Source organism: Falco biarmicus, chromosome 2 (genome assembly GCF_023638135.1).
Source record: "Falco biarmicus isolate bFalBia1 chromosome 2, bFalBia1.pri, whole genome shotgun sequence".
NCBI lineage: Eukaryota > Metazoa > Chordata > Aves > Falconiformes > Falconidae > Falco > Falco biarmicus.
Window position 1 is genome coordinate 91,484,865 of NC_079289.1, and position 14,581 is coordinate 91,499,445.

Here is a 14,581-nt window from a genome sequence, read left to right on the forward strand (position 1 = left end):
CGTGGCATCCCACTAAGCAATTCCAGCCTACATATTTGATCTAAATTGACACTTCAACAATTTTCATGATGACAGAAAGCACCACACCATGCATCTGTTGTTCTGAACCCATTAAATTGCAGGTTTTTGCGTGTATGTTGCTGAAAGCCCAGGAATGTTCTTGAGTAAGATAAATGCTTTCCTGTGTAAATAATCCCTTAACTTTGCCAGTGCTGTATGTTTAATTTCAAGTTTTAATACCAGCTGTTCAACAAGTTTCCTATAATGCAAACAAATACAAAGTAGGATTTGTATTGGGGAGGATCATAAGCTTATGTGCTAGTGCTTTTTGTTGGTCAAAGGCTTCAATGTGCATACTCAGTATCTTCTAAATGCAGATTTAGATTTTTCTCCCATTGCATCAGCTGATTGGTGCATTCCTAGATCAAGGCTGATAGAGTTAGAGTTGTCATGCAAGTTACTCTTGCCCCAAGAGGAAAGCTGCCAGGAATGAGTGGGATCTCTGGTGGCCATGGTATATGTAGTTCCTCCAAGGTCTCATTTACTACTGTTTTTGCCAAAAAAGCACACATATCCCCAAATATGGACCAAATCCAACAGTTCATTTGCCCCAAACTCTCCAAAACGAAACAGCTTTGCCGCTTAAATTATTTATCCACATTCTCTCTAAAATCCTTACAAGCCTCTAACCAAACAGGAACACAGCACAGCAGTATGGTATTGTCATGTTGGAGTGTTTCTCGGAAAGAGTGGCTACTGTAATTCTTATTATGGTCACCAAAATCGTGGTGCCAGGCACCTAAAGATGAAAATACTGTGCTGTAAGCCTTTGGTTGTTGCTTTTGCTGTATTACAGTGAGTGCACAGTCACAGTATTAACCTCTGATAGCCACGCAGAGCCACGCTGCAGCAGAAGGTGAAGACTGTGTAAGACTTCTTCTATCACAGTGAGTGAAAAATGAGATGCAAAAGCTTTCCAGAAAGGTTTACTGCTTCAAATACAAATTTGAGGACTGCAGTTTTCCACTGTTCCTTTGATTCCAGGAGGCCGTAGTCTCCACAGGGTGTATCAGTGTCCTTTTGACAGCTGGGGTACAAGGCCCAGGTACAAAGTCACCCACCCACCTGCCTTTCACTTGCTCTTGTGGCATCGATCAGCAACTCGCCCGCCAGCAGTGCCAAAGCTGAGGCTAACAAGAAAAATGTGTTTAGAAAATGGGATGCTCAAAATTAGTGTTGTTCTTCCAAAGAAGCCAGGAGCTGCCACAGAGTTTCTAGGAGCTGATTTCGCCACAATCGTTGGAGATTTTAAAGAAAAGAGATGGGATGTAAAGATGAACTGTTATCCAAACTTCTGATACAGTTTGTCTGTGGTCAAAGTCGTTCAAACAATAACGTCAAGAAGAATTAGCGGGGGGGAGGGAAGCCGTGGTAGCGGTTGCCTTTGTCTCTCGGGAAAGAGCAGCTTTAAGGCGCCCGGAGCAGGCAGCCCCCGGGCTCCGGCGGCCCGCAGGAGGCAGCCCCCGGGGCGGCGGGGACCCCAGCCGGGGCCGAGCCGCTCCTCACGGCAGCCGGCGGGTACGCGGCTCCCAGCGGCGGGGCGCGCCGAGCGCCCCTCGGGGCCGGGGGACGGCAACAGCCCGACGGGCGGGTCGGTCGCTGCAGCCCGCCCGCCTCAGCCTAACCCCTGTAACCCCCCCGGGAACCCGAGCGCGGCGCACCGTGCCGCCGAGTGAAAAGGCAACAGCCGCGGCAGGAACAGCGAGTAGCGGGCGGTGCGCGGGGCCGCTGCTTGCGAGGGGCGGGGGAGCGCAATCACAAACGAGGCGCGATCGCCCCGACGGTGCTACCTGCCTCAGTACCGCGCTGCTTTGGTCGCGGCGGGGAACGGGGCGTTCGTCCCAGGAAGGCGCGGCGGGGCTGTCCGCCTGTGCCGCCGGTGGGGAGGGGGAGCCTGGGGCCGCGCCGCGCTCCCCTGCGCCGTCCCGTCCCGTCCTGTCCCGGCAGGGCGGCGTCCCTCCGCGCCGGTCCCCGTGCCCGCCCGCCGGGGAGCGGTGCCGCCCGGCCGCGGAGGCGAGGGGAGACGCGCAGGCGGAAGGGCCGCCAGCGGGGAGGGTGGGAGGCCCCTCGCCCTGCGCCGCTGGAGTTTGCCCAGCAGTTTGCGATGGGGCGCGGCCCCGCCTGAGCACCTGCCGGCAGCCACCGGCTCCCTCAGCCCCTGACGCCGCTATGGAGAGCCCGGCGGGCGGTAGCGCGGCCGCGGAGCCAGCACACCCCTGCGCGGAGCCGGAGCTGCCGGCCGAGGCGGCGGCGGGCGGCGGGGAGGCGGTGGAGGGCGGCACGGCAGCCCCGCGGCCGCGCTGCCTGCGGGCCGTGTGTGTGCTGAACGAGCCTCCCAAGGCGGGCGCCGGGGCGCGGAGCCCCGAGGCCGGGGCGCGGCAGTGCCTGCTGCGGGCCTGCGAGGCCGAGGGGGCCCAGCTCGTCACGGTCAACTTCGGGGAGCTGGACTTCGGGGAGACGGCGGTGCTGGACGCCTTCTACGACGCGGGTGAGCAGCGGGCTGCGGCGGGGCCGGGGCTGGGGCTCGGGCTGGGGCTGGGGCTCGCCCCTGCCCTGTGCCGCCTTCCCGCGTTGTGTGGGGCCACGGCCGAGCTGGGGCAGGCTCGGCAAAGGTGGTGCCGGAGAGGCTGGAGAAGAGGGGGAACGAGGCAACCGTGAGGGGGGTCTTGAGGAGGGGTGTAGACCCAAGAAAATGGCAGTGAGCGCAACCTTATCTAGTGAGAGCAAGAGCCTGGTCTTCAGGAGCATCCTGCCACATGGAGGAGGAGGTGTGAGAAAAAAATCAGGCCCTTAGACTAGCTCTTTCAGTGTGTTGCTCCAGCAGGACTGTGGATCCTACTGTACCAACCAAGCCTTAAGGAGCTGCAAAACTCTTGCTAGTTTGTTTTGCTAAGAATTGTCTTCCAGCTCCCGGTTGGATTGGGAGCTTGGAGTGAGATGTGGCATGGCTTGGCCAGATGCTTCGTGTGCTAACTCCAGACCTGGATGGTGAAATTGGCTTGCATGCGGCAGGAACAGGGTGATCCAGCATTGCTGTGAACAAGGGACTGTAGAAACGCACGCTTGAGGAAGAAGACTTGTGAGTGTTGCCCACCCTGTCCAGGCTCCAGCTGGTGGTTGGTGTCTGATGTTTTCAAAAGAAAGCTTCTCCACTCAAGAGAAGTGGCTGGCTGGGCACTATGGCAGAGAATTGCGAGCTTTTTGACCAAGCAGAGGAAGGCCCTGAGTCTATAGGTATTATTAAAATGAATCAAACTATGTGGACGTGTTGCAGGCATACTTTATCTCATAGCCACATGAGCAGGGATTAGGAAACCGGGGCATTCACAGACTCCAAAGAGGGAAAGTACTGTTAAATCCATGTTGATGATTCACAAGAACTTCGTGAAATAACACTTCTTAAAACTTTAGTCTTATTTTGAATTTTCATATGATGATGAGTCTATTTCATCCCCTGGTAAGTCACCCAAATATTGAGGAACTCGTATCTGTTGTTACTGTTGTTTTTTAACTTCCCAGTCATGGGATTGTGTTGTACCTCTGCTGGCAAGGTTGGCAAGTGTGTAATAAATATACACGCTTTGTGTCTTTGTGTGCCTTAGTACACAACCATGAACTAGCAATTTCTTTGTCTATCTCCAGTGTTTTTGTAGCCCTTCTGAAGGTAAGCATAATAGTGTACTCATAAATGCAAAATTATTTCTCTGTTTCTACTGATAGTCCTATTAATGTATTATGCACACACTGCTCTGCATTGTACTGAGAGCTTGAGGCAGTTATTATTTAAAATGTTTTCTAAAGTTGCTGCATTCTGAAGTGAGCGCCTCTTGTCTGGGAATGTGACCTACCTTTGCAGACTTCTGCACAGAAGTCATCTTGTAGGATCAAGATCATTTTATCAGTGATTAATATCACTTTGTAATAGTAAAGTGCCTTGTCACTGGATACTCCCGCAACAATCTCATATCCAGGTTTAGTAAGCAAATACTTTATATCATTTTTAGTGTCAATTAAAAACTAATTGCATAGTCCTGAACCAGGAATTGTTCTGAAGCACACTGTTCAAAATAATCTTTGTGTGGATTTCTTTCTAGATTTCTTGAGACCAGCCAGGGGGACAACTTTTTAATCTGTAATGTATGCCTTCATTTGGCAAACTTTTTGGTCAAAGCATTCTTTAATGATAAATTACCTGTATTAAGAGAAACTCAAATGTATTAACATGAGTCACCTTTATCAGCCAGACCAGGAAGCTGTCAAAAAGCAGAGAGATTAGTTTTCAAAAAAATATATACAGACAAATTATGTTGAATGTGTTAGTACTGTTTTAGAATTAATTTGCTGTCAGAGTCCTAAATTAATTACCATTAACTGCAACATTACCATGAAAATGCAAGCATCCTTAATTTAAAAAGTGCTGTTAAGTGTAAACAATAATTTTCTTTATTTTGCTGTTTTGTTGTTTTGATATTTTAATAAGTAGCTCTTCTAGCATCAACATTTTTAATAGCTTTTTTATTCTTGCATTGCAGCAGTTACTGTCTCTTTTTAACTGAACATCTCTGTAGTTTCCTTTTTTTTTTTCTTTTCTTTTTTTTTTTTTTTCTTGTTTTGAATAGTCAGGCTGTACTGACATTTGTCCCATCCACTGGAGTTTTCCCAATTCCTATACTATATCTAAGACTGATGTTTTGAGAAATCCTCTGTCAGAACCTTGAGTTAAAACCTATAGAATTACGCTGGCACATTGAGGTGAATGTCTTTATCTTGGTACTTGCTGCTTCATTTCTTCCTCCTACATGCTAGCGATGGGGAAAGTTTTGCTTCCTTTAAGTGTCATATAGAATAACTGGATCCTCTTGCTTCATTCTGCAAAGAGGCAAAAAATATGTTACACTACTCACTTTATTGTTTTCTTTCCCTTTTTTCTTTTTTCTTTCTGGTATCGACTATCAGTGGACCTAAATTTCATATTGGATTTTCATTATCATGGATTTTAAAGTGCTGCCTCTTTTTTTTTTCTTTTTTCTTTTTTTTTTTCTCTCCAGTTCTTCTTTTATATACAATGATCCATCATTGTTTCTGGAGAATTTTTGTTCTGCCCTGCTTGTTTTCTTGTTCTGTGTTGTTTATTAGTGGCTTCTCCCTGCCTCATGTTTTTGAACATATATCAAGCTGTTATCCAAAAATGCTGAATCTGATAATTGTTCATTTACAAGCAGCATTCTGAATCTGCTACCCTGCAATTTCTTTAGCCTTTGAAAAATCAACCCTTTTTAATTTTTACATTTTATAGATACAATTAATTGTTGCCATATTCTTTTTCCAGAATATGTGCTGGCTTGGTAATGTTGGCATCTATTCGTTTTTTAACGAAGAACAACATTAAGAATGGGTTTTAATTTGAGCAGTTCTGTGGCTCATTATGAACTTTCTGTTAGGAAACTACTGTGTGTTTCCTTTTAAAAAGAAAAAATCTAAAGAAGTTTTATTACTGCCTGTGTAAGATACCGAGGAGATGTTTCCCATATGGTGAAGGTATCTATTATAATATATATTTACTTTCTGTACACCATGGGCAGAACCTTGCTCTGTTATTAGAGTGGGAATTCTCCACAGGATGTTTGCCCATAGCCATCTTTTGGTTTAGTAGTTGGAACCTTAACCATCTACTAACGCTTAAAGACCAAGCAGTGAGGTCCATCTCATTGTGAATAGTAACACGAGGTCTTTGTTAAGAGTGCTATCTGTTATCCCTTTCCCCCTACTCTGCCTGAAATGGTAGCCTTTTAAAGTCATAAGACAACCCCGTCTCCCCTCTCTGCAAGCTTATCCATCTGATTTAGTATGAATCTAAAATATAATGATTCTTGGAATCGGTACCTTTGATGACAAAACCAGCAAACTTTAAGGACTGGATGCAAAGAAAAAGATCAACAGGAACCTCCTCTTCCTGTCTGCAGGCAGATTTTCTAGTAGATGATTTTTCAGTAAACCACTGAGTACTGCAAAAAAACCCTATATTCCATAATAAGAATATGATGTCTCTTTTCTCCTTGAGTGTACTCATTACTGACTTCCTATCATTTGAAATCTTGTTATGAACAGAAGCGTGACTTAAGCCTTTAGTTATTGCAGACCAGCAGGCAATGCTGAATGACCCTCATCTTAAGAAATCGCTGAACTTTCTCAGATGCTTTGCTAAATGGGAAGTACAGCACTTGAGAGTTAGCCCTGAAGTAAGGGCTTGATAACAGAAAGATGAGGTCTCTTTGCTCTGTATATGCTAGAAACAAGCTGTCAACAAAGTAATTTATGTTATGCAGAAGCGGGTGATGGTGTCTACCTAATAGAGAAGCAGCAAGGATGCTTGCATGCATTGACCGTATCTCTGGGAAGAAAGAGAGGCAGTATTTTTAGACTGAAAGCCACAGATACCAGGCATTAGTGTGAAGCTTTTTTGCACAAAATAAAAGCAATTTTATACAGGAACAGTGAGACTAGGAGCTAAATGAAGATTTAAAAAATTCTTCAGAATTGTCCCATGTAGAAAATAAAACTGCAGGCAGTGTAGTGCATTCATCAACAAGTTAAGAGAGAGTGAAAAGGTGAGCGTGGCTTGGTTAGTGATGTTACAGGTAAAGTGATTCAGCCTTTTTGTGCTCTTGCCATAGCTGCAAAGGATCTTTCTGTTCTGGATGTACTAAGAAAGCAAACATGATGTCAGAGTTAAATGTCTGACTTGTGCCTATGGAAGGGTGATGCTAAGTAGAAAGAGATGTAGCTTTTACTGCTCTGCCTGAAACTTCATCAAGACTTCTTGCCTGAAGTGCCACGGTATTTGTCTAGAGTCTTAAGTGAAGGAGTGGCCTCTACAGTTGTATGAGTTTTGGTTCTGTGAAATCCTGTTTCTGTAGCTGATCGTCCTTTTACCTCATGAGGGATGTACAGGAATCTGTTTTGAAGCTTGGAATATTTCTTCAACCATTTGACCACAGCATTTAGAGGTGACTGTAGTTGCTCTAAATGTCGGCAGGATGAAATTTGACTAAAAAGAAGACAAGCTAGAGAGAGACTGATTGGAGTACTGAAGAATAAAGCTAAAAGTTTGCCTGAGAAAAATAAATATTCCTCTGACAATCCAGGAAACTCTGTCAAATCATTTGTTAGTATAGTGGAACATTCTGAAGTCTGTTTCTGTTGTTTTGCTATGTATGAACTTCTCTAACCAGCATCTGGCATAATAGGGCAGCCCCAAAATGCACTGTCTGATATCTGTCTCTGCAGCTCCGTCTTCACTCAGAGCCAATGTTAGACTTGGGACAGGGCCCAGACAGAGACTGAAACATGGCTCCTCCTTACTTCTGTGCTGTAGTTGAACCACTCTTAATATAACCCTAATATCTTGTCCCTGAAACTTTTTCTTCATGTTACACCAGGAAAGGGGAAGGAGAAAATGTATATTCCGGAACGTAATTGCCAGACTCTGGCAGCCACTGAAGGAATCGTTATTGCCTGTACCCCACTGCCTGCTCTGAAGGACAGTGTCCCCACTTCAGAATTGGAAGGGATGCTTCAACTTCTTTAGCCCAAAGGCTAGTAAGTCAGGGTATAGTAAATATTTGTCACTGGTTGAAGACAATATACAGCAAGGTAACTAGTGTTGCTGAGCTGGAGGCACGTGCTTGTCTTGCTGACTCTGCCTCAGGGACTGTAATCTCTGACAGAAGGTGAGAGTCATTCTCAGAGAGCTGAGGCTCCTAAATAAACTTCGACAAACCTTCTTGCCACAATTTGTATTTGCCCCTGGGCATGACAGTGAACAGTGGGGAAGGGGTTAAGGGTTAGTTCTCTGAAGCTTACCTCACCAGGCAGAGTCTGTTGTTTTTCTGAGGAATGCTTAATACTTTTTCTTTCTTGTTCCCTCCAACTGGCTCAAATGTATTTGCTTTAAATCTCAGGAGATGTATATACTACAGAATACAGAAATGTGAAGAGAAGCAAACCATCTTCAGAATGGGAAAATGATGGCTAAGAGGCTAGGGCTGATTGGGGTGGATATTGTGCTGCTTTAATACAACAGCAGAGCTTTCAGGACCTGATCCTTTATCTCTGTGTGGTACTGCACATCTAGAGCGACTACAGGTGTCTTCAGCAAAGCTCTGCATTGTGCCATCAACCTAAATATTCTGATAACAAGACCTTGTAATATACCACTATTGTAATCCTTTCCTGTCCAAGTGCATGAGTTTTAAAGGACAGTAACAAGCCTGATGCTATCCATCAAGTCTATATGTTACAATACATCTCAGGTGCTGTGGGACGTGTTACATTCAAGAAGTTTATCTTGCTTTAATGATATTAGTTGGGGTCAATTTCCAACATGAAGTACTGCAAAAAAGCTTAATTGCATTCAGAGGTTTGCAGGCTTTCGCTCATCAGTGGAGAACACTCTTTTCTACCTGGTCGCCTGTGAAAAATGGCTTTGCCTCAACCCTGTTGCTTTTTCTGCGTGTAACCTGAAAGGCTTCACTTTGGTTCAGCTTGGATGTATTCTGTGAAATATCTCCTCTAATGTTGGCCAAACAAGCTTAGAAACATGCAAAGAAATAACCATAAATAGGTTAGGTGGAATTCAGTAACATTCCTTTGGTATATTGCCGCGGGCCAAATGCAAGATCAGAGCTGTATTCAGAGAATGATGAAGATGTTAAAAGCAAAAAGAAGTACCTTGATTCTCTCATGGAGAGAGATTCTGTTTTATTACTTCTCCTTTTGGAACTAACATCTCTTTTTAGTTGTGATGGGTCATATGGAAAAAAATACTGACAATCCAAACCTAGTCTGAGTCCTACCTTTTCATGAAGCTTTGAATGAAGTAGTTTGCATCTCTAAAAATCTGGTGCTAGCCATGCAAATTTGGACTTCTTTCATAGTTCCAAAGTGAGATTATGTATGTGTGCATGCACTATCTATGTGAAGTAACTCATTTCCGTGCCATGACCTTTGGATAAAGGAAAAAAAAAATAAATAAAAAGAGGAATGCCGTTCTTTTTTTCCTGTTCTTTCCTCTGCATGGAACTTACTTGCATGAAAAAAAACAGTAACAAAACCAAAAAATAACCCAACCTACAACTGTCCATTTTCTCTGCTTGTCTTTCTCTCCTCCTGAGCTTAAATATTAAATCTGAGAAGACTTCTCTGAATCTGACTGTGAACCTCGTGTCGCTGGGTTTTGTAGCTAGGAACACATCAGATGGTTACTAGGTGTTGAATCAGCTAAGAAGGAATCTTCCCCCAGAATATAGTACAAATTGTGTGTGTTTCTAGTTTAATTTACTCTGAAAGTAATATTTTGCACTGTATGATTAAAAGCCTTGTTGATTCTCACTTTTAAATGGGCTTAGTTAGAAGCTTTTATGCCCATTACAGCCATTAGGAAAGATTTAGAAAATTTGAACATGCAGGGTTATTCTGAAAAGATGAACTGCATGTACCTTGAGCTGCCTTTGATCCAAAGACCAATTATTGTCACGCTTATGGCCTTGAAAACACTGCAGTTAAGGTGGTTTTTGTTTAGTTTTGTTTTTTTAAAATATTGCTTAAATGTTTTTTGAAAGTGAAACTTTTCTGCAGCATTTTCTGGAATTCTTCATATAAGTAAGTATTGTTCTGACTACTGATAGGAGGGAAAAAACCATGCTGGCTATGCATACCTGTCAGCAAATTCTAAAGGTCACTTTTCTGTTTTGTTTTGTTCAAGAATGATACGCAAATGTGTTTTTCAATATAGTTCCAAAGTTACTCTGAAGGAATCTGCTCTGCCATTTGGCCCAGAGATTTTGGCAAACAGATCTGTGGTCCTGCCTTGTTGCATTTCAAGTTGACTCTTGGTGACATCAGAGAGCTCCTGAAAAGCAGCCGTATGTGAGGCTGACAGGCTTGGGCCAACAGGGTGGGCATGTGATGTTTCTGATGTGGGAGCCTGGTTCCTGGCCACTGGTCTCCTTCACAGTGACTGCATGCTTGTTTAGACTTGCCATGCCGTGCGTAGCATATTCTTCATAGGTTTATAAGTTGTTTCGGTGAGACCTGAGGTCACAAAATTAAGTTTATTTTATTTTTATTAAAAAAAAGGAAATATTTGCTTGTGTGGGTTAATCACACTGCTTTAATTTCCATCCTCCCATACAATAGGCAAATTATGATAGATACGTGGTTGCTTATTTTATGTTCTGCAGTCATGTTCTGCTTTTATCAATGTAATCGTACATTGCTTTTTTTAATTGTCAAATTATATTTGCATGTTAACAGATGTCAATGCACTCCCTAGATAAAAAGTGATGTTCCTGGTTTGCAGAACTAGAAGCTTGAGGTAGAGCTCTTCTGATGTTTAAACGATGCAGAGCTCGGGTGAGAACTCCAGACTTCTTGGCTTCCTGTATATTCTGCTCATAAGATGCCCTCTGTTTCAGACTCGCTGGCTGTCCATGCTGCTGCAAACCTGTGTGTGCCGTTGGTCCCTGAGGCATACTTCTAACCTGACTCACACGGAGGAGCATCCCCCGTGGTGGTAGCTTGGCCTAGCTGCTGCCTCTTTTCACCCTGCAGTGATGTTAAGGTGGCTGCAATTAGTCAGTCAGGATAGGTGTAGGGCCTTTCCTCGGAGGACCTCAACAAGATTTGTCACTTGCACGTGAAATCTGCAAATGTGGTAGGCTCTGTTTGCTTTGCACTTCAGCAGGGCTGTGAATTGCTGTAGCCTCAAGCTACCTTTGAACAGCAGTGTGGGTGCCTGCCCTGAGCCAAGAGAGGGAGCGCAGCTGTTAATTTATCCTGCTCCAGGGTGTAGGCTTGCTATAAACAGCATAGCTCCCATCTCTGCTGCGGTCAGTGGGATTTAGCTGGCAGTTGATGGGCCAAACGTGCCCCACAGTATCATTTCACCTAGCCTGTCGTCTTTCTCTTAGGAGTGTTGCAAGTACCTTCACCTTTTCCTGGAAGGTTGGGTTGGCTATAGAGGCATGCCAGGAGCAAAAGCTGCATCACTGTAGTCTGCAAGGGGGGACCCAAAGCTGGATCAATTCTGACACTTAGAAGTATTGGATCACTGTGTCATGATAAACTGTGCTTGCTTTTTTTATCCTTTATAATACTCAGCCAGGCAAGGTAAATGATTCTGCTGTGGTGTTCAAGGTGGCAGAACTGAAACTTTTCAGCTGTTCTCTAGTAAAGCTTCTGAGCATTCAAACTTTGGTCCAAGTCAGTAGTTCAACAACAGTTATGCCTTGGAGCTCAAAGCCAAATGGGATTCACAACTTTAAAAAAATGTATCCCAGCTTTTATTACATTGAAAGTGCATGATCCCAGCCTTGGTAAGCATGATCTTTCATGGACTGAAGCAAGCCCTGATGATAGGCACAAATCCAAAACAGCGTGTTAAGACTATGTTCCTAACTTTCTGCTGATCTGCGATGATATAGCTAAGTCCAGTATTAAGGGAAGTACTCCAGTTTTTCATAGCTGAATTTGTGTGCATATAGTTGTGTCTACTGTAGTATATGCTGCTTTTATGCTTAAATTATTTTAAAAAATTCTTCAGTATCTCTTTAAGGGAAAAAACAAATGGTATTTGTAAATGGAAGTATCTTGAAGTGCTTTTTAACCCTGTTTTACTCTGTTCTTTTTTGTTTCATTTTATCAAGTGATGGAAGGAAATGTCTAGACTCTGCTGTTAGTGTTTTTTCTTCTATTTAGGAAGAAATGCCTTCATGCACAGAACTGTAGGTCAGTCAGTGATGATCGTTGGCCTCTCAACAATTTGAGAAACATTGTTCACATAATATTTAAAGCTTTTGAGGTCTAAGCCCAAAATACATTAGTTCTTGAAAACAAAACAAACTCCCATGTAAATCAGCATGATAACAAACTTCCTCTAAAAATCTTCAGTTTCCTACTGGTGGCAGCAGTGCTTTGGTTCCATGAATTGTTGTACTCCATTGCCTCCAGGCCTGTCAAGAACAGAGTTGTAGATTCAGGAAAGTGATTGTGGAGAAAATAACAGGGGAGTTACATTGTTTACATTTGGGATAGTGACTTATTTGCCAATTGATTGCTATCCTGTTTCCTCTCTCGCTTTAAGTTTGTTACATAAATTTAGTAGCTAGCTCAGCCAGAAAGAATTGTATTGAATCAAGCATCTTTACCTTAGCAATCACAGAAAGGCTGCAGGTTTTGTCTAATGCAGAAGAGTATCTGCCAATAATCATTTCACTAGTGTGAGACTAGGTACATTAACTCTACTGTTGCTGCCTTTCTGTCACAGGAGCTGAAGAAAGAAAAAAGTTGGGTGTGGGTTTTTTTGGTTTTGGTTGGTTTTTTTGGTTTGTTTTTTTTTTTTAATTCTGCTGATTTGTGTGTGTGTGTTGAGGGAATAGATTTCTTGTTAGTTTTGCCTTTTCTCTTGAGAGTGACAAGGTGAAAATGGAGTTGGGAATTGGTAAATGAAAACAGTACAAGGCTGTATGCTGACTGTGTGTTGCTTTCCAGCAGTGCTAGACCAGTCCTCTCTGCTGCTCTAATCTTAGTCAATAGTTAAAATTTGCAGGGGAAAAGCTAATGCTTACAATGGCATTACTGTTTGGCACTAGGCTATCTTACTTAGCAGAGCTTCTGTGTGCATAATCCTGTTTAACAGAGTAACTGTCCATTTTAATCAGCATCATCTCTGTCTTTTGTGGAACAGAGTTATTTGTTTCAGATACTTTTATTTGTAAATTGACACTCTTCAGTCTTTTTAAGCCCAGTTTGAGAAAAGGACATGATTACCAAGCTCAAAGCCTGGCATTGTGCCTGTTGCTGCTGCTGTTGTTTATGGTCCTTAAGACAACTGACAAATTATGGGTTGTTGTCAGGTGCAGAAAGGTATCGGAACCAGAATGAAAAGAAGTCTGAAAATGGTTCAAATTAATATTTTTGTTTTCATGGTAATTAAGTTTTAAGGTTGATAAACCTAACTTTGTGATTATTATAACCGTTACAGAACAAAACTAGGTAAGTCTTCATATTGTCTTTGGAAAACCAGAAATTGCCTTGATATTCTGGCTTGCAATTAAGGCACAAAAGAATGCTTGATTATTTTTAAATTTGTATTACTTTTTTTATCCTTTAATGCCTCTTCACATTCTTTGTTTTGCAGTAATGATTGCCTCTGAGAAGATACAATACAACTTCTGAGAAGAATAACAAGTTAATTTCCTTAAGTCTTGGTATTTTGGACAATTTTAAAGATGCATATTCAGAATTTAGGATCTTAAACTTTCTTGCAGACTCCCACAGCAACACATTCACAAGGCACAGATTAGCAATGTACTGTTCATCCTTTTCCTTCAATATGTCTTCAAATCTGAATTTCCAATTTGCAGTCACTGATTGCTATTCTATTGTGTCTTTAATCAATCTGTGGGGCCTCAGATCTGACTGTGGTAGTTGCTCAACCCTGACTTTGACTTGTGTTTCATCAAAGCTGATAAAGCTTTAAGGATTCATGAAAAATTAATGCTGCAATGTGTTGAATAGATCCCTTCCTTCTTCTGGAGCATATGCTGATATTCATGAACATACTCACTGTTGTCATACTCCCTGAACACTTTTCACAAATCCCTTGGAAAACATGCTTATTTAGTCTTGTCTTGCAAGCCTAATACTTAATTCCAACTAGTGAACAGCAGCCAAACTCTAGCTCCAAAGGAAAAAGCAGTAAACGCCCACTTTCAACAGCATTTGTTATCATCTGATAAGCCTGGGTGTCCCATAGTCATACTGCAGTCCAGAACACGGTAAAAAGGATGGTTCTAACGGTGCAGAGGCAGCCCTGTGACTGCCTGGCCACAAGTAAGAACCGTGCTGTAAAAGCACAGACCTGGTTTTCTGGCTTGGTCCATAACTATATAACAATCTGTCAGACCACTGACTCCAGGTATTCTGCAGCAGAATTTAGCGAATGTCACTAGTAACATTCTTTCTTTAGAAGCAGTGCAACATAGGAAAGTTTGTTCAGTCTTCTCTCCTATCTTGGAGGTTGCTAATAAGATAATAATGACACGTACTCAGTTACCAAACAGCATTCCAGTGATGTCGATTTTTTTACGTACAGTCTGTCACAGTTAATACCATTGCTGTGATTATAAGAACTTAATCTTTAAATGAAGGCTAGTTTAGTCAAGTGAAATCAGGCAGTATCAGAACGGATGGGAAGGTTCTGCTGATGTATGCTGAAGATACACAGCCAATGTGTGTCAAAATGCCTTGGGACTCTGCACAGTGTTTGGATGACCTGGTAACACAAATTTTGATTTTCTTAGAAACTGCTTGCCATCTGAAAACATCACTGCAGTAATTCATGTATTTCTTTTTTTCCTTACTGCATCTGAAAGTGCGCTTTTGAAACCAGCACAGACTCTAGTGAACTAAAATTCAGTTTTGTCCCTGCTCCATGGCTCAAGCCTTACTTACAGGCACA

At 42.9% G+C, this 14,581-nt stretch overlaps 1 protein-coding gene across 1 annotated transcript in view; it reads left to right on the plus strand.

The window, feature by feature from the left end:
- The first annotated feature begins 2,229 nt into the window (after positions 1-2,229).
- The window catches only part of MAP3K15 (mitogen-activated protein kinase kinase kinase 15), an 87,266-nt gene continuing 74,914 nt past the window's right edge, over positions 2,230-14,581 (plus strand). The window contains exon 1 of the mRNA XM_056328847.1: positions 2,230-2,548. Within this exon, the coding sequence (XP_056184822.1) occupies positions 2,230-2,548 (319 nt within the window). The remainder of the gene's footprint in view (positions 2,549-14,581) is intronic.